The sequence below is a fragment of the Ips typographus genome, linkage group LG3 (genome assembly GCF_016097725.1).
Source record: "Ips typographus isolate SLU linkage group LG3, UJ_Ityp_2.0, whole genome shotgun sequence".
Classification (NCBI taxonomy): domain Eukaryota; kingdom Metazoa; phylum Arthropoda; class Insecta; order Coleoptera; family Curculionidae; genus Ips; species Ips typographus.
The window spans coordinates 20,010,758-20,031,057 of NC_138424.1; the positions used below are offsets into that span (position 1 = coordinate 20,010,758).

At 35.7% G+C, this 20,300-nt stretch overlaps 1 protein-coding gene across 1 annotated transcript in view; it reads right to left on the reverse strand.

Annotated features, from left to right (window-relative positions):
* Glys (glycogen [starch] synthase) overlaps positions 1–20,300 on the reverse strand; it is a 32,987-nt gene that overhangs the window by 4,896 nt on the left and 7,791 nt on the right. Inside the window, 9 exon segments of the mRNA XM_081975086.1 lie at positions 6,059–6,222; positions 6,284–6,506; positions 6,561–6,634; positions 6,686–6,763; positions 6,766–6,803; positions 11,395–11,561; positions 11,622–11,742; positions 11,797–11,950; positions 12,000–12,108. Coding sequence (XP_081831212.1) covers positions 6,059–6,222; positions 6,284–6,506; positions 6,561–6,634; positions 6,686–6,763; positions 6,766–6,803; positions 11,395–11,561; positions 11,622–11,742; positions 11,797–11,950; positions 12,000–12,108 — 1,128 coding nt within the window.

Here is a 20,300-nt window from a genome sequence, read left to right on the forward strand (position 1 = left end):
GAAATAACCAGTCACACGTCGTAACTGTCAAAATTGCACTCCTGAAACTATAAAATGCATTTAACCTAACCCAAACTTAGATTCTGCATTTTTCGTCATGCATGTGATCTAGTTTACTAGTTTTATGGAGGGGATTTTGACATTTCTTATAGTGAAAATAGATCAGCTTAAGTTAGGAACAGACAATCAAACGTCAAAGCTGCCAAAAATACACTGAGGCAGGTACAAAGTACATTTAAACTAGCTCGAACTTAAATTTTACATTTTGTCATGCATGTGTTGTCGTTTATTAGTTTTATAGTTTTCTGGAAGGGATTTTGACAGTTATGGAAACACTGACAGGTTAGGTTAGGGCATAAAACATTTTAAGTGTCACTAATTTAAAGACAGTAAAATTCCGAAATTAGAGAAACATTTTGAGAACCGTTGATAATGCAAGAAAGCTTAATATTGTTCATCTCAAGTCAGACTGTTAATAAGACATTTTTGGAACCACTGACAGGCTAGGTTAGGGCATAAAACATTTTAAGTGTCACTGATTTAAATACAGTAAAATTCCAAAATTAGAAAAAGATTTTGTGAACCGCTGATACTGAAAATAACCTAAATTTTGTTTGTCTCAAGTCAGAGTGTTAATAAGACATTTTTGGAACCACTGACAAGTTAGGTTAGGGCATAAAACATTTTAAGTGTCACTGATTTAAAGACAGTAAAATTCCAAAAATTATAAAAACATTTGAGAACCACTGACATAGCAAAAAGCTTAATTTGGTTCGTGTCAAGTCAGACTGTTAATAAGACGTTTTTGGAACCACCGTCAGGTTAGGTTAGGGCATAAAACATTTTAAGTATCACTGATTACAAAGTAAAATTCCAAAATTAGAATACCATTTTGAAAACTGCTGATACTGCAGTTAAGCTTAATTTTGTATGTCTCACGTCAGAGTGTGAATAATACATATTGGGAACCACTGATAACAGTTTAGGTTTGGGCATAAAACATTTTAAGTGTCACTGATTTAAAGACAGTAAAATTCCAAAAATTAGAAAAACATTTTGAGAACCACTGACATAGCAAAAAGCTTAATTTGGTTTGTGTCAAGTCAGACTGTTAATTAGAAGTTTTTGGAACCACTGACAGGCTAGATTAGGGCATAAAACATTTTAAATATCACTGATATAAAAACAGTAAAATTCCAAAATTATAATATCATTTTGAAAACCGCTGATACTGCAGCTAAGCTTAATTTTGTATGTCTCAAGTCAGAGTGTGAATAATATAATATTGGGAACCACTGATGACAGTTTAGGTTTGGGCATAAAACATTTTAAGTGTCAGTTATTTAAAAACAGTAAAATTCCAAAAATTATAAAAACATTTTGAGAACCACTGACAGAGCAAAAAGCTTAATTTGGTTCGTGTCAAGTCAGACTGTTAATAAAACGTTTTTGGAACCACCGTCAGGTTAGGTTAGGGCATAAAACATTTTAAGTATCACTGATTTAAAACAGTAAAATTCCAAAATTAGAATATCATTTTGAAAACCGCTGATACTGCAGTTAAGCTTAATTTTGTACGTCTCATATCAGAGTGTGAATAATACATATTGGGAACCACTGATAACAGTTTAGGTTTGGGCATAAAACATTTTAAGTGTCAGTAATTTAAAGACAGTCAAATTCCAAACTTAGAAAAACATTTTGAGAACCGTTGATAATGCAAGAAAGCCTCGAAGAAAGCTTAATTTTGTTCAACTCAAGTCAGAGTGTTAATAAGACATTTTTGGAACCACTGACAGGCTAGGTAAGGGCATAAAACATTTTAAGTGTCACTGATTTAAAAACAGTAAAATTCCAAAATTATAATATCATTTTGAAAACCGCTGATACTGCAGTTAAGCTTAATTTTGTACGTCTCCAAGTCAGAGTGTTAATAAGACACTTTTTGGAACCACTGACAAGCTAGGTTTAGGGCATAAAACATTTTAAGTATCACTGATTTAAAAACAGAAAAATTCGAAAATTAAAATATTATTTTGAAAACCGCTGATACTGCAGAATTTTGTACGTCTCAAGTCAGAGTGTGAATAATACATATTGGGAATCACTGATGACAGTTTAGGTTTGGGCATAAAACATTTTAAGTGTCACTGATTTAGAGACAGTAAAATTCAAAAATTAGTAAAACATTTTGAGATCCACTGATAGCAAGCAGCAACTTTTTCGTGAATTAATTGATGTACAAGTTACAATTTCGGCAATAGCTCCACGTTCTCATCGAAACAGAGTTTGACAGTTGTGACGTAGCTAACAGCGATCACGTGACCTTCAAACACATTCAAATCTGATGCGTTACCTGACAACTGTCAAAAACCTGTCTATTTTGATGTACTTTAACGAAAATTAAAACTGTCACTTTGATAATTCCACGTTCTAACTGAAGCAGAGTTTGACAGTTGTAACGTCTGAAATAGGTGTCAGGTGACCTTAAGACACCTTGAAATCTTATTGATACGTCACAACTGTCAAATATCTGCCCATGAAGCGGTAAAATCCATTTCGGCTTGGATACTTCAAGAGCAACTACAACATTCACTTTAATAACTCTCCGTTCTTTCAGGAGCAGAAGTTGACAGTTGTAACGTAGATATCAGTGGTCACGTGATTTTTAGAAATTTTTTTTTTTATTGTTACGTCACAATATAGTGGAGCAAAATAAAAAGGTGTTTGTAGTAGGGGACTTTAATATAGAACTAATCAAAGAAAATGCCCATAGGATAGAATTTTTGTCCATTATGAACTCGTTTGGATTGCATCCAACTATCCAAGAAAACACTAGAATTTCGGGGCATTCTCAAAGCTGCATAGACAATATTTTTACAAACATTTCTAAAGAGAAAGTGCTCAGTTATGTTTTACACACTGCAATATCAGATCATACAGCTCAAAGGGTTACACTACTTGTAGGGGCGCCCCAAAGCACCTTTGTATTATAAGAGATTTTTAGTGACATGAGCAGAGATGAGTTTCTAAATGCATTGGCACAAGAACAGTGGATAGAAGTTTTTAAAGTGAAAAATCTAACGTAAATGAACATGGTCTATGTTTATGAACACTTTTCTGCTTATGTTTAATCACCATTTTCCCAGAAAATTGTACAACCCCACCAGAAAGTCAATAGTTTTATTGTAACAACAATGATACACAGCTGCGTGAAGTAAAGGGTAAATTGGACATTTATTTAATGTTGAAAAATTTAATAATGCATATTATGGTAAAGCATATTCCATGCAAAAAAAGAGTATAATCAACTATTGATTAAAACAAGGGCGCAAAATTACACAACAGGATAGGCAAATCTGATAATAAAAATAAAACGATGTGGTCAATTTATAAAGAAATCACGGGAACATCAGACACGGATGGCACAATGGTAGTCGGAACGCCAGATGAGATGAGAATTGCTATAATAAATATCTATTACATTCTATGAAGAGTTGTTGGAACACTTTTCAAGGGTGATAGAACCAATAAATATTCCACAAAATCCTAAATCAATCTTCTTAAGACCGGTTAGCCCTGAGGAAATTTTGGAATTAAGTAAAACAAAAATAAAAAATAAACATAGTGCGGGCGATGATGAAATACCGACAAGCCTCATTCGTCAGGTTATTCCGACAACCATTGATGTAATCTGTTATATAATTAACAATTGTTTGAGAGAGGGTGTCTTTCCTGATCAATTAAAGTTATCGGCTATTAAGCCACTATATAAAAATAGAGGGGACATAACTTATTTGAAAACTACAGACCCATAAGTCTACTTCCTAGTTTTTCTAAACTGTTCGAAATCGTCATGAGTGTAAGACTAGTTGGATTTTTAAAAGAATGCAATGTCTTTTCTGGGAACCAACATGGCTACCTTTCCAAGAGATCTACACAAACTGCTATTTATCAATTCACTCAAGCTGTTTTAGAGCTCTTGGAAGGGGGCGACGTGGCACTGGGAATATTTTTAGACTTGTCGAAAGCATTTGACTGTTTGAATAGGGACATTCTATTCAAAAAATTATGGCTTTACGAGATTAGAAGGACCGCTCTTGATTGTTTAAATCTTACTTAAACGGAAAAACGCAGAGGGTAGTTTTGAACGAAAACGGAATAAATTATAAATCAGAATATCGCAAAGTACAGTCGGCGTTCCACAGGGAAGTATACTGGGCCCTCTTTTATTTATAGTGTATCTAAACGATCTAAACTATCAAGTAGTTCATCCAATATTCTTTAACTGAATATGCTGACGACACAAACTTACTGGTTGGGGGGTCAGATATGGGGGAACTGAATGCAAATGCAAATGAGCTATTCTCGTTAGCAAGTTCTTGGTTTGAAATAAATAAATTACTTTTAAACAAATCTAAAACCAGCAGTATGCTATTAGAACTAAATTAAATAGAATTAAGCCTGAGTCTATTCTTGTTTGTGACAGTCAGTTTGAGATATCTGACAAAACCAAGTTTCTGGGAATTTATATTGATGAATTTTTATACTGGTCTCATCATATTGAATATCTTAAAATAAACTTAATAAGTTTGCTAGAGCTCGAATCAGATGAGAAAAGGCCACCGCATCATCAATGACGCAGTTTTTAAAACTATTTCTTTCTCCTTCTACAGTTGCCGTCGCATTAGATATAATCAGAGGCGTCCTATTAAAATATTCCCGAAAATATATTGTTAAGCGGTCAAAAAGCCACTTGGCAACGTAGTACGGTTTTTACTTGGACACAATTAAAACAGATGCGGCAGCGGCCAGGGACATTTGGACCTTTTTATATGCTTTTACTAGCAGGCACTCTAAACGGTGTTGCCAAGTTTAAAAAAATGTAGTGGCGGACAGGAGACTTAGGGGGTTAGGTTAGGTTCCGTTTTAGTCTGGTGTTTTGGTTGTATTGTTGATGGTCGCAGTTGAAGTTCACATAGTGTTATGAATAAAAAACGTTATTTTGTCAAAATGTCTTTCAAAAAGGTTGGAAAGAAAGGTGTTATCATATACAGCCAAGGCCGTGAAATCGTCAGTAACGTCTTACAATTTATGAAGAAAGAAGCAGAAGGAGTTTCCATTCCTTTAAAAAACTTGTTGTCTTTTATTTTCTTTATTAAAAACGACGAAAATGTTTCATTTTACTGATAAAATATAGCACGCCACTGACTGGCTGCAACAACTTGGAAAGTAACGAGAGCAGCAATATTTAAAGCGAGACGTACAGAGATCGTGACATCATCGTTTGATGACGCCTGTGGCCTTTTCTTAGCTGATTCGAGCTCTACTGTATTCGTGTAGTCTCTAAATATCTGGATGACGCAGCCAAGAGAACACTCTACTTTGCGAATTTCGAAGGAGCAATGAAATATGGTATTATTTTTTGGGGAATAAACTTTAAAGCTCAAAACATTTTCGTTACTCAAAAGCGAATATTCAGAATAATTTATAAAATGTCACCATTACAATCTTGCCGAGGAGTATTTAAGTCTAAAAGACTGCTTACTGTTTACGCTTTATACATATATGAAATAGTTATGTTCGTTTTTAAAAACCAAGCTGAATTTGTATCAAATGTCAATCACAATTATCCTACGCGCACAAGTGACATTTCTTATCCGAAACATAGGCTAGCATTGTTTGAAAAAGGTGTATATTATATGGGCATCAAATGTTGATATTAAGAAGATTACTGTAGAAAAAATGTTTAAAAGAAAATTAAAAACGTTTCTTATAGATCTCGAACCATATAGTCTTCAGGATTATTTTAGTTAGGCACATAAGATTGGGGTAGTTCTTTTTTGTGTGGGTAATGTTTTTGTGATGTCATTTCATTTTATTTTTGTTTTATACATCTTTGTGTAACTCAATGTAATTATGAAATAAAGCATACTATTCTATTCTATTCAATAACTGTCATTTCTCTCAACCTTTGTCAAGTTGCACATTATGGCAACCTCTTTCTGTCAAATATATCTGTCTATAAGACATATAACAAAAAAAAAAAACGACTTACCACTCCTAAACTTCTCCAATCCAATATATCGCTAAGCCGTTCCGTCCTGTTCCTCTGTATAATCCTCTGTCTGCGACTCAATCGAGCAAAATCATACATATAACTAGCCAATTGTTGCACTGAATTTTCCAGTCCGATATATCTGCGGTCCACGATGTAAATACCTACAAATTGTACGGTATTTTCAGGAATATCGCAAACTTTTCCCAGCAACTTTCACTATACCGTAACTTTGAGGATCCGCGATGTGCTCTTGCATAAAACAACCAAACCCACTTAAATTGGTAGTGACGCTGGGAATTCCCATGACCGTACATTCGGCTGGGGTGTAGCCCCAAGGCTCGTAGTAACTAGGGAAAACGCCTAAATGGCAACCGCGCACAAACTCCTCATAGTCTAAGCCGAAAAGAGGATTCGTTGTGCTAAGAAATTCCGGATGGAAAACCATCTAAAGTTCACTTATTCGTTAATCGGTTAAAATCGCTTTTCCCGTATAACTAACCTTGACACGGTCATGAGTGGTATTAAATAAATTACACCTTCTAACGTGGCACAAAACGGGGTCATTCCAGTCATCTGAGAATTTATAAAGTTAATGAACAATTTTCAACTTAAAGAAGAGGTTACCTATAATATTGTGGGTTGTAATGGGAGGTAGACCGTCTCGTTGTAAGGAATATATGCAACGTTTCAATCTGACCATTCTTCTTTTGTTAACAAATCATTTCCTGAAGGCAGTCTACCACTGTAACAAAACCAGAATTACTTATTTCTTGGTTTTACTATCATTTTAGATCATAAATTGATCAAATAAGTTATTTACACGTGTCAAGGGCTGAAAGAAGAAGATTACACCCCCGGCTTGAGCAGGTCAAGGGTGTCCTTCTTTACGCACAGAAAATGTTTCAGTATAGCGTTAGATATACAGAAGGCGAACTCTCTAACGAATAGCAAGGAAATTTCTTTGCTATCATAGAAAACCCTTCTCTATCGTAATATATGGTACTCTCTACGTTTCAATTGGTGAAGATCGGCACTCAACGTAGCTATTCGGGTTGTGTAAAATAGAAAGACCAAATGAGGTCTTGCTATGATTTTATCTCTCTTGCAGCTATGAAATTTTGTATTTGCCAATCTTTCTTTTCCGTCGTCTTCTAAAATTCAAATGTTTTGTTTTTAACCTTTATGCCTGTCAGTGTCAACATTGTGTCAATAAGGTTGTGTTGGGGACCAATTGACTGTGTTTGCACCCCACTTTCTTTATTTTTGAGTATTTAGTTAAAGTGTTAATGCATCTATTAGTTATTGTTTTTGAGGTGTAAGCTGTTCATGATGGAATGGTTGTGCGATATGGGTTCCATCAACACATCCTAAAGTCCCATCCTACTTTCTTCACAAAATGCATAAAAATTGGTAGCATGTTTACAAGCAACTGAAAAATATTAATGGTCTAACAAGAAAATAAGAAACTGAAAAGACAGAACTACAATAAATAAAACCAACAACAAAAATGGCAACAAAACGGATTATTTTAGAATGTAAACTTTGAATATATGATTAATTACTGAAAAAGAAAGTAAAAAACGTAGAATTATTCAAATTAGTGTCATTGAAACTTGTCATTAACCCTGAATAGGACGAAACAAGTAAAAGCCCTAGATTTATTACTAGAAATTAGTCAATGTTTTTAGGACCGATAAGTTCCCGTTTTCTGTTGACGGTGTGTCAGCCGAATGTGATAGAAAATAGCTTAGAGAGTACCAACAGTTAATGGAAAGAAATTTTCTTTCTTGTCTATTTCTATGCGTTTTCTATTTCCTACATCGTTACGGAGTTCACCTTCAGGTGTGGTAAATCCAAAAGCGACCATAGGAAAACCGTGTAACGGACAGAGAAACGTAGATAATTGCATGCACGGGAGGAAGACAGAAAACGAAAAAAATATCAAGTAGGCCATATTTTTAGCGCGCTGTTGCCAAACGCCGTAAGTATCCAATACCCTCGACAAACTTAGGGGTAGGCCATAATTTTGCATCAGTGTTGTCAAACTGACTTATAATTATTTAGATAACTTTGTTATTAGAACATTCCATTTACTTTTATAACATATTTAGGAATAATCCAACAACAAAATTTAAGTTTGTCGAGGGTATTGGATACTTACGGCGTTTGGCAACAGCGCGCTAAAATATGGCCTACTTGATATTTTTTCGTTTTCTGTCTTCCTCCCGCGCATGCAATTATCTACGTTTCTCTGTCCGTTACACGGTTTTCCTATGGTCGCTTTTGGATTTACCACACCTGTATACCTATGCGTCTCCAGATGACGCTCTAATACGTCGTTTACTGACATTTCTACGACGTACATAGCAAATTTTAAATTACCAAAATTAATTAATATCAGTTTGACTAGTTTCCTTTAATAATCTAAAAAGATTCAGAATCTTCCAAAGTACTATAGAAACTCCAAAAGCTTCCAACAGTGTCTAGAAGCTCACAAATGGCACTGAGGCAGCATAGAAGCTTCCAAAAGCCTTTCGAACAGTTTAAAAGCTTCCAGATGCTCCTTAACTAGTCTAGAAGCTTTCAAAAGATTTCAAAACAGTCTAATTGCTTTTGTATGGTTCTAAAGCAATTTAAAAGGTTTTAACGATTTCTAGAACCATTTAAAATTTCCAAATGCCTCTAAAGCAGTCCAGAATCTTCAATATACTCTTTAAACTGTCCTAAAACCTTTTAAATGCTCCTGAAGTAATCCAAAAAGATTTCAGAAGCTTCCAAAGCACTATAGAAACTCCAAAATCTTCCAACAGTGTCTAGAAGCTCACAAATGGTCCTGAGGCAGCATAGAACCTTCTAAAGGCATTTAGAATACTATAAAAGCTTCCAAATGCTCTTCAAGTAGTCTAGAAGCTTTCAAAGATTTCAAAACAGTCTAAATGCTTTTGTATGATTCTAGAGCAATTTAAAAGGTTTTAAAAATTTCTAGAACCATTTCAAATTTTCAAATGCCTCTAAAGCAGTCCAGAATCTTCAATATGCTCTTTAAACTGTCATAAAACCTTCTAAATGTTCCTGAAGTAATCTAAAAATATTTCAGAAGCTTCCAAAGTACTATAGAAACTCCAAAAGCTTCCAACAGTGTCTAGAAGCTCACAAATGCTCCTGAGGTAGCATAAAGCTTCCAAAGGGCTTTGTAACACTCTTAAAAGCTTCCAACAGTGTCTAGAAGCTCACAAATGCTCCTGAGGTAGCATAAAAGTTTCCAAAGGGCTTTGGAACACTCTTAAAAGCTTCCAAATGCTTCTGAAGTAGCCTAAAAGATTTCAGAAGCATCCAAAATACTATAGAAACTCAAAGGCTTCTAACAGTGTCAAGAAGCTTCCAAAGGCCTTTGGAACACTCTAAAAGCTTTCGTAGGATTCTATAGAGCAGTTTAAAAGCTTCCAAAGCACTATAAAAACTCCAAAAGCTTCCAACAGTGTCTAGAAGCTTCCAAATGCTCCTGAAGCAGCCTAGAAGCTTCCAAAGGCCTTTGGAATACTCTAACAAGCTTCCATATGCTCTTCAAGTAGTCTAGAAGCTTTCAAATTATTTCAAACAGTCTAAAGGGTTCCGTATGATTCTATAGGGCAGTTAAAAAGCTTTCAACAATTTCTAGAAACGTCTAACATTTCCGAATGCTTCTAAAGCTGTCCACAACCTTCTAAATGCTCCTGAAGTAGTCTAAAAATATTTCAGAGTCTTCCAAAGCACTGCAGAAACTTCAAAAGCTTCCAACAGTGTCTAGAAGCTTCCAAATGCTCCTGAAGCAGCCTAGAAGCTTCCAAAGGCCTTTGGAATACTCTAACAAGCTTCCAAATGCTCTTCACGTAGTCTAGAAGCTTTCAAAAGATTTCAAAACAGTCTAAATGCTTTTGTATGGTTCTAGAGCAATTTAAGGTTTTAACAATTTCTAGAACCGTTTAAAATTCCCAAATGCCTCTAAAGCAGTCCAGAACCTTCAATATGCTCTTTAAACTGTCATAAAACCTTCTAAATGTTCCTGAAATAATCTAAAAAGATTTCAGAAGCTTCCAAAGCACTATAGAAACTCCAAAGCTTCCAATAGTGTCTACAAGCTCACAAATGCTCCTAAGGTAGCATAAAAAGATTTTAGAAGCTTCCAAAGCACTATAGAAACTCCAAAAGCTTCCAAAGGCCTTTGGAACACTCTAAAAGATTTCGTAGGATTCTATAGAGCAGTTTAAAAGCTTCTAACAATTTCTAGAACCGTCTAACATTTCCGAATGCTTCTAAAGCTGTCCACAACCTTCTAAATGCTCCTGATGTAGTCTAAAAATATTTCAGAAGCTTCCAAAGCACTATAAAAACTCCAAAAGCTTCCAACAGTGTCTAGAAGCTTCCAAATGCTCCTGAAGCAGCCTAGAAGCTTCCAAAGGCCTTTGGAATACTCTAACAAGCTTCCATATGCTCTTCAAGTAGTCTAGAAGCTTTCAAATTATTTCAAACAGTCTAAAGGTTTCCGTATGATTCTATAGAGCAGTTTAAAAGCTTTCAACAATTTCTAGAACCGTCTAACATTTCCGAATGCTTCTAAAGCTGTCCACAACCTTCTAAATGCTCCTGATGTAGTCTAAAAAATATTCAGAAGCTTCCAAAGCACTATAAAAACTCCAAAAGCTTCCAACAGTGTCTAGAAGCTTCCAAATGCTCCTGAAGCAGCCTAGAAGCTTCCAAAGGCCTTTGGAATACTCTAACAAGCTTCCAAATGCTCTTCAAGTAGTCTAAAAGCTTTCAAAATATTTCAAACAGTCTAAAGGGTTCCGTATGATTCTATAGGCCAGTTAAAAAGCTTCCAACAATTTCTAGAACCGTATAAGATTTCCAAATAACTTTAGAACCTTCAATATGCTCTTTAAACTGTCCTAAAATCTTCTAAATGCTCCTGAAGTAGTCTAAAAAAGTTTCAGAAGCTTTCAAAAGATTTGAAAACAGTCTAAATGCTTCCGTATGATTCTAGAGCAATTTAAAAACCTTCAACAATTTCTAGAACCGTTTAAAATTTCCAAATGCCTCTACAGTATTACGTAGATGCTACTATAAATGCTTTCTCAATCTCAAAGTAATCTCAGCAGCAGCATTTCCAATTCTAACAGAAGCTCTAATAACGTTTTAATTACGAACTAATTTACGTCACTATTGCTGTGACATTGGGCCGTTAAGTTAACGTTTAATAACGTCATATGTCATTTGGACGTCTTGAGACGTAATTTTGCTTACTTTTCTCCAAAAAATACCAAAAAAACCAAGTTATTATACTGCAAAAAACTTACCTCAAACAAATCTCATACATCCTTTTGCCGATCTTACTTTGGATCTCATTAATCGAATCTCTCAGACTTTTAGTAACGGCGTGTCCTCGCAAAGACTCCACATTAAAGTTATTAGTTTTGGTAGGGAATATCATGAAAGCCACTACCGTTATATCCGGATGGGACGACTAGAACAACAGCCATAATAAGGAAAACACTTCAAACATATCATGTTCCTCTTAATCTACCTTTAAGAAGTGATTCAACCTGGCTAAAGCTTCGATAAAAATGTCCGCACCTTTGTTGCCAAACTCGTAACGGCCGGCAATGAAAAAGTAAAGCGTTTTGTCTAAATCAAAGTCGTAGTGCCTGAAAAGTGAATTTTAACACCCAGTAAGTATTAAAGTTAGTTGGGCAACGCACCCGTAAAAATGGCCACGAACAAACTCATGGATTTTGTCTTTAGACAAAGCGTGCAAGTTTTGAAATTCGTGCAGAGCCGAGAATTTTTTAACGTTCAGTCCGTTTGGTGTTATAACGTCCGGTTTACGTTTTAATAAGTGCTCAGCCTCATACCCTGTAAAAATTACTTTAATTTTGCTTGATTTTTTAAAGTGGAATTCAACCTGTAATGTCCGACACTGTGGTAAAGGTGTGCGCTAAATGAGTGGCTGCTCTTTCCAAACAGTATCGATGGTAAATTTGCCTTTTTCCTGCTTCCTCATCCACTACAAACTACAGACAAGATGATCAAGTCAAATCCATAGTCAATCAATTGAATACGGCCGTTGTACGTCATTGACAATGTTGTTCTTATACGAATTTTTAATAAATCAACATAAGAATTGATTTACATGGAGATCTCCGAAACCGTGACAGATACGAAATCAATTAAATTAGAAAAAGGTTGCGCAATCAAAGGATCAAGTATTTTTTTTTATTTTGAGATATTTCGAAAAGGGATTTTTTTTTAAGTTATTTCAAATCATATCAAAAAAAGGCGGTATCTATGAAAATTTATTACAACGTTGCGTTTCTTTAAAACCACCATCAACTTTTGTTTTTCATATACAGGGTAAGTCAAATTCGACCCTCACTATTGGATTTTCGGATCCCAAAACCAAAAGCACAGTCATCATCAACTTTATTTTTTCTTATGGACGAACGTATTAGATTTTTAGACGTCAAAATAGTGAATTAGTTTTGATTTCAGTGATCAGTCGGTTTGGGTTAATCGAAAGTTTTATAAACATTACCTACAGTACCTGTCAAACGCGACTAAGTGTAATGCCTGCTTTATACCTCTCAATTAACAATTAAACTTAACTTTCATTTAAACTAAAATTAATTTATCAAAGCTGAAAGTGAACTTACAAGCGAGCCCATTTATACTTTCAATTTACACTAAACTAAAATTAATTTTAATTTAAAGTTAAACCAACTTTATTAAAGTTCGGCTTAATTCGTTTAAATTCGTTGACTTTCGGAACTATCACTGTCATACTTGTCATCACTCATGATGTAAATTGCTGTCTTTTTGCGATACGTAGTCTATTAGACTTGAATCGTCTATTTCCATAATTGGATTTTTTACCGAAAAAGTGGTTTAAGAACAAATTTTTTAAATTATTTTAATAAAAATTTTCTTTATCCACAAAACATGAGTAATGACGATGACAATAGAAACGTCAACGTCCAGTAAGTCAAAACAGTCATTTATTTTTCTAATTATTAATTTGTAGTATAAACCTAAACAAGATTTCTTAGTTTAAATATTAATTTTAGTGGAAATTTAAATTTAATTTAATTCTTAAATGAGAGGTATAACGCAGGCATAAGTTAGATTAACTTTGGCTTTTTTAAAACACCAAATTTTAGCAGAAATTAAACTTTTTCCTGGCCTACTATACTGTCCGCCGCCATATTGGATTTAAACCTGTTAGGGTGGCCATTTTTGCTAATTTTGACAGGAAGAAGACGAATTCGGTGTCCGTTTAGCTGTAACTACCATTTTGTTACTGACATTGAAATTAGGAAATTTTTGGCAGTTTTCAAGACACCCTTAAAAAATGACATTCTGACAAATGACACTTCACGTGACACTTCTACCTTTAACCTAAACTAATTAAGGCAGTTGAAGACGATTTTCAAAATGCAAAAATTTTTCAAATAAATTGAAGGGGTTTTAAAAATGTCCGAAAAAAGGTAATCAAGTTTGACGCCCTCTAGCGGCCAAACGAGGCAACTTAGCAGTGCCTGCTCAACGTCACGTGATAGCCCCATACGATGTGTCTATACGGAATGTTTTAAATAATCAAGTTATTGGAGATTGTTTAAAAAAATGCACCGAAATTTGGTCCAAATGAAAATTTTACTTGGCCTACTATACCGACTGTCGCTATATTGGATTTCAACGTCTCAAGGTGGCCATTTTAACTAATTCTGGCCTGGACAACACGAATCTGGTGTCCGTTTTGCTGTGACTGTCGCAGTTTTGTCATTGATTTATTTTGATAAACACCATCTTGTAGAGCTCAAAAAGGTGCCATGAGAGAGTATTTATCGTTTTTTGATATGATTTAAAGCAACTTAAAAAAAATCAATAAATTCGAAAATCCAAAAAAACTCTTTTTTTCTAAATATCTCAAATATCAATAAGTTTTTCATAAAAAAATGCTGGTTTTCGTTAAACTCGAATAACCAAACAGAAAACACACTCAACTGACATAAAACACAGTTTGGACTATAGTTTGGGTATTTGGGCAGGTACGGACCTGAAACTTTCACTGATGCTAGTAAATTGAACCCTGAAACCAGGGCCGTACTGAATTTTTTTTATAAGAAATGCTGGTTTTTGTTAAACTGGAATAACCAAACAGAAAACAGCAGAAAACACACTCAACTGAAAAGAAAGTCAATTTGGCCTACAGTTTGGGTATTTGGGCAGGTACGGACCTAAAATTTCACTTTTGCTAATTAACTGAACCCTGAAACCAGGGCCGTACTAGAAGTTTTTTATAAAAAATGCTGGTTATCGTTTAACTGGAATAACCAAACAGAAAACAGCAGAAAACACACTTAACTGACATGAAACACAATTTGGCCTATAGTTTGGGCATTTGGGCAGGTAAGAACTTGAAATTTCACTGATGCTAGTACATTGAACCCAGAAACCAGGGTCGTACTGGAAGTTTTTTTAATAAAAAATGTTGGTTTTCGTTACACTGGAATAACCAAACAGAAAACAGCAGAAAACACACTCAACTGAAATGAAACACAATTTGGCCTATAGTTTGGGTATTTGGGCAGATACAGACCTGAAAGTCACTGATGCTAGTAAATTGAACTCTGAAACCAGGGCCGTAATGAATTTTTTTTATAGGAAATGCTGGTTTTTGTTAAACTGAAATAACCAAACAGAAAACAGCAGAAAACACACTCAACTGACATGAAACTCAATTTGGCCTATAGTTTGGGTATTTGGGCAGGTACGGACCTGAAATTTCACGGATGCTAATAAACTGAACCCTGAAACCAGGGCCGTACTGGAAGTTTTTTTATAAAAAATGCTGGTTTTCGTTAAACTGGAATAACCAAACAGAAAACAGCAGAAAACACACTCAACTGAAAAGAAAGTCAATTTGGCCTACAGTTTGGGTATTTGGGCAGGTACGGACCTGAAATCTTTCACTGATGCTAGTAAATTGAACCTTGAAACCAGGGCAGTACTGAATTTTTTTTATAAAAAATGCTGGTTTTCGTTAAACTGGAATAACCAAACAGAAAACAGCAGAAAACACACTTAATTGACAAGAAACTCGATTTGGCCTGCAGTTTGGGTATTTGGGCAGGTACGGACCTGAAAGTCACTGATGCTAGTAAATTGAACCCAGATACCAGAGCCGTACTGGAAGTTTTTTATAAAAATGCTGGTTTTTGTTAAACTGGAATAACCAAACAGAAAACAGCAGAAAACACACTCAATTGACATGAAACACAGTTTGGCCTCTAGTTTGGGTATTTGGGCAGGTACGGACCTGAAATCTTTCACTGATGCTAGTAAATTGAACCCTGAAACCAGGGCCGAACTGAATTTTTTTTATAAAAAATGCTGGTTTTCGTTTAACTGGAATAACCAAACAGGAAACAGCAGAAAACACACTCAACTGACAAGAAACACAATTTGGCCTATAGTTTGGGTATTTGGGCAGGTACGGACCTGAAACTTTCACTGATGCTAGTATTTGAACCCAGATTCCAGAGCCGTACTGGAAGTTTTTTTTATAAAAAATGCTGTTTTTTGTTAAATTGGAATAACCAAACAGAAAACAGCAGAAAACACACTCAACTGACATGAAACACAATTTGGCCTACAGTTTGGGTATTTGGGCAGGTACGGACCTGAAACTTTCACTGATGCTAGTAATTGAACCCAGAAACCAGGGCCGGACTGGAAGTTTTTTTATAAAAAATGCTGGTTTTTGTTTAACTGGAATAACCAAACAGAAAACACACTAAACTGACAAGAAACACAGTTTGGCCTATAGTTTGGGTATTTGGGCAGGTTCGGACCTGAAATCTTTCACTGATGCTAGTAAATTGAACCCAGAAACCAGGGCCGTACTGGAAGTTTTTTTATAAAAAATGCTGGTTTTCGTTAAACTGGAATAACCAATGAATAAAAAAAATATAGCAGGAAGGAGCAATAGCAAACAAAGGGGGTGACAGAAACAAGGGGGAGAGGGGGAGTAATATGGCGGCCGTCAACTTTCGGTTGGCACTATAAAACACTATTATTATTGTCCACTGTACAACTTAATTTAAATTTGCAAAACTCAACTGTTAAAGAACCACAAACAAACAAAACAAATTAACACTAAATACAAACAACAAATTTTTGCGGGTTTGAAACTCCAAACTGACAATGAGTTTGCGTCAATTCAACTGCGCAGTAGGCGAATACGCTATCAACTTCCGTCCCCCTCGCTTAATGCACAAACGAGTTATAATTTGTATTATTGTTACCTCCTGATACTTGTTCTTTTTCCTCATTGGGAATAACCAAACAGAAAACACACTCATTTGACTTGAAACACAGTTTCGCCTATAATTTTGGTATTTGGGCAGGTACGGACCTGAAAGTCACTGATGCTAGTAAATTGAACCCAGAAACCAGGGCCGTACTGGAAGTTTTTATAAAAAATTCTGGTTTTCGTTAAACTGGAATAACCAAACAGAAAACAGCAGAAAACACTCAATTGACATGAAACACAGTTTGGCCTCTAGTTTGGGTATTTGGGCAGGTACGGACCTGAAATCTTTCACTGATGCTAGTAAATTGAACCTTGAAACCAGGGCAGTACTGAATTTTTTTTATAAAAAATGCTGATTTTTGTTAAACTGGAATAACCAAACAGAAAACATACTAACAAGAAACACAATTTGGCCTATAGTTTGGGTATTTGGGCAGGTACGGACCTGAAATCTTTCACTGATGCTAGTAAATTGAACCTTGAAACCAGGGCAGTACTGAATTTTTTTTATAAAAAATGCTGGTTTTCGTTAAACTGGAATAACCAAACAGAAAACAGCAGAAAACACACTTAATTGACAAGAAACTCGATTTGGCCTGCAGTTTGGGTATTTGGGCAGGTACGGACCTGAAAGTCACTGATGCTAGTAAATTGAACCCAGATACCAGAGCCGTACTGGAAGTTTTTTATAAAAATGCTGGTTTTTGTTAAACTGGAATAACCAAACAGAAAACAGCAGAAAACACACTCATTTGACTTGAAACACAGTTTGGCCTCTAGTTTGGGTATTTGGGCAGGTACGGACTTGAAAGTCACTGATGCTAGTAAATTGAACCCAGAAACCAGGGCCGTACTGGAAGCTTTTTATAAAAAATGCTGGTTTTCGTTTAACTGGAATAACCAAACAGACAACCACAGAAAACACACGACATCAAACTCAATTTGGCCTATAGTTTGGGTATTTGGGCAGGTACGGACCTGAAACTTTCACTGATGCTAGTATTTGAACCCAGATTCCAGAGCCGTACTGGAAGTTTTTTTATAAAAAATGCTGGTTTTTGTTTAACTGGAATAACCAAACAGAAAACACACTAAACTGACAAGAAACACAGTTTGGCCTATAGTTTGGGTATTTGGGCAGGTACGGACCTGAAATCTTTCACTGATGCTAGTAAATTGAACCCAGAAACCAGGGCCGTACTGGAAGTTTTTTTATAAAAAATGCTGGTTTTCGTTAAACTGGAATAACCAAACAGAAAACAGCAGAAAACACACTCATTTGACTTGAAACACAGTTTCGCCTATAATTTTGGTTTTTGGGCAGGTACGGACCTGAAAGTCACTGATGCTAGTAAATTGAACCCAGAAGCCAGGGCCGTACTGGAAGTTTTTATAAAAAAATCTGGTTTTCGTTAAACTGGAATAACCAAACAGAAAACAGCAGAAAACACACTTAACTGACAAGAAAGTCAATTTGGCCTACAGTTTGGGTATTTGGGCAGGTACGGACCTGAAACTTTCACTGATGCTACTAATTGAACCCAGATACCAGAGCCGTACTGGAAGTTTTTTTTATAAAAAAGGCTGGTTTTTGTTAAACTGGAATAACCAAACAGAAAACACACTCAACTGACAAGAAACTCAATTTGGCCTACAGTTTGGGTATTTGGGCAGGTACGGACCTGAAAGTCACTGATGCTAGTAAATTGAACCCAGAAACCAGGGCAGTACTGGAAGCTTTTTATAAAAAATGCTGGTTTTCGTTTAACTGGAATAACCAAACAGAAAACACACTCAACTGACAAGAAACACAGCTTGGCCTATAGTTTGGGTATTTGGGCAGGTACGGACCTGAAACTTTCACTGATGCTACTAATTGAACCCAGATACCAGAGCCGTACTGGAAGTTTTTTTATAAAAAAGGCTGGTTTTTGTTAAACTGGAATAACCAAACACAAAACACACTCAACTGACAAGAAACTCAATTTGGCCTACAGTTTGGGTATTTGGGCAGATACGGACCTGAAAGGCACTGATGTTAGTAAATTGAACCCTGAAACCAGGGCCGTAATGTTTTTTTTTATAAAAAATACTGGTTTTTGTTAAACTGGAATAACCAAACAGAAAACACACTCAACTGACAAGAAACTCAATTTGGCCTACAGTTTGGGTATTTGGGCAGGTACGGACCTGAAACTTTCACTGATGCTACTAATTGAACCCAGATACCAGAGCCGTACTGGAAGTTTTTTTATAAAAAAGGCTGGTTTTTGTTAAACTGGAATAACCAAACAGAAAACACACTCAACTGACAAGAAACTCAATTTGGCCTACAGTTTGGGTATTTGGGCAGGTACGGACCTGAAAGTCACTGATGCTAGTAAATTGAACCCAGAAACCAGGGCAGTACTGGAAGCTTTTTATAAAAAATGCTGGTTTTCGTTTAACTGGAATAACCAAACAGAAAACACACTCAACTGACAAGAAACACAGCTTGGCCTATAGTTTGGGTATTTGGGCAGGTACGGACCTGAAACTTTCACTGATGCTACTAATTGAACCCAGATACCAGAGCCGTACTGGAAGTTTTTTTATAAAAAAGGCTGGTTTTTGTTAAACTGGAATAACCAAACAGAAAACACACTCAACTGACAAGAAACTCAATTTGGCCTACAGTTTGGGTATTTGGGCAGATACGGACCTGAAAGGCACTGATGTTAGTAAATTGAACCCTGAAACCAGGGCCGTAATGTTTTTTTTTTATAAAAAATACTGGTTTTTGTTAAACTGGAATAACCAAACAGAAAACACACTCAACTGACAAGAAACTCAATTTGGCCTACAGTTTGGGTATTTGGGCAGGTACGGACCTGAAAGTCACTGATGTTAGTAAATTGAACCATGAAACCAGGGCCGTAATGTTTTTTTTTATAAAAAATGCTGGTTTTTGTTAAACTGGAATAACCAAACAGAAAACACACTCAACTGACAAGAAACTCAATTTGGCCTACAGTTTGGGTATTTGGGCAGGTACGGACCTGAAAGTCACTGATGTTAGTAAATTGAACCCTGAAACCAGGGCCGTAATGAATTTTTTTTATAAAAAATGCTGGTTTTCGTTAAACTGGAATAACCAAACAGGAAACACACTCAACTGACAAGACACTCAATTTGGCCTACAGTTTGGGTATTTGGGCAGGTACGGACCTGAAATCTTTCACTGATGCTAGTAAATTGAACCCAGAAACCAGGGCCGTACTGGAAGCTTTTTATAAAAAATGCTCGTTTTTGTTTAACTGGAATAACCAAACAGAAAACACACTCAACTGACAAGAAACACAGCTTGGCCTATAGTTTGGGTATTTGGGCAGGTACGGACCTGAAACTTTCACTGATGCTACTAATTGAACCCAGATACCAGAGCCGTACTGGAAGTTTTTTTATAAAAAAGGCTGGTTTTTGTTAAACTGGAATAACCAAACAGAAAACAGCAGAAAACACTCAATTGACATGAAACACAGTTTGGCCTCTAGTTTGGGTATTTGGGCAGGTACGGACCTGAAATCTTTCACTGATGCTAGTAAATTGAACCTTGAAACCAGGGCAGTACTGAATTTTTTTTATAAAAAATGCTGGTTTTCGTTAAACTGGAATAACCAAACAGAAAACATCAGAAAACACTCAACTGACAGGAAACACAATTTGGCCTATAGTTTGGGTATTTGGGCAGATACGGACCTGAAAGTCACTGATGCTAGTTAATTGAACCCTGAAACCAGGGCTGTAATAAATTTTTTTTATAAAAAATGCTGGTTTTCGGTAAACTGGAATAACCAAACAGAAAATAGCAGAAAACACACTCAACTGACATGAAACACAATTTGGCCTACCGTT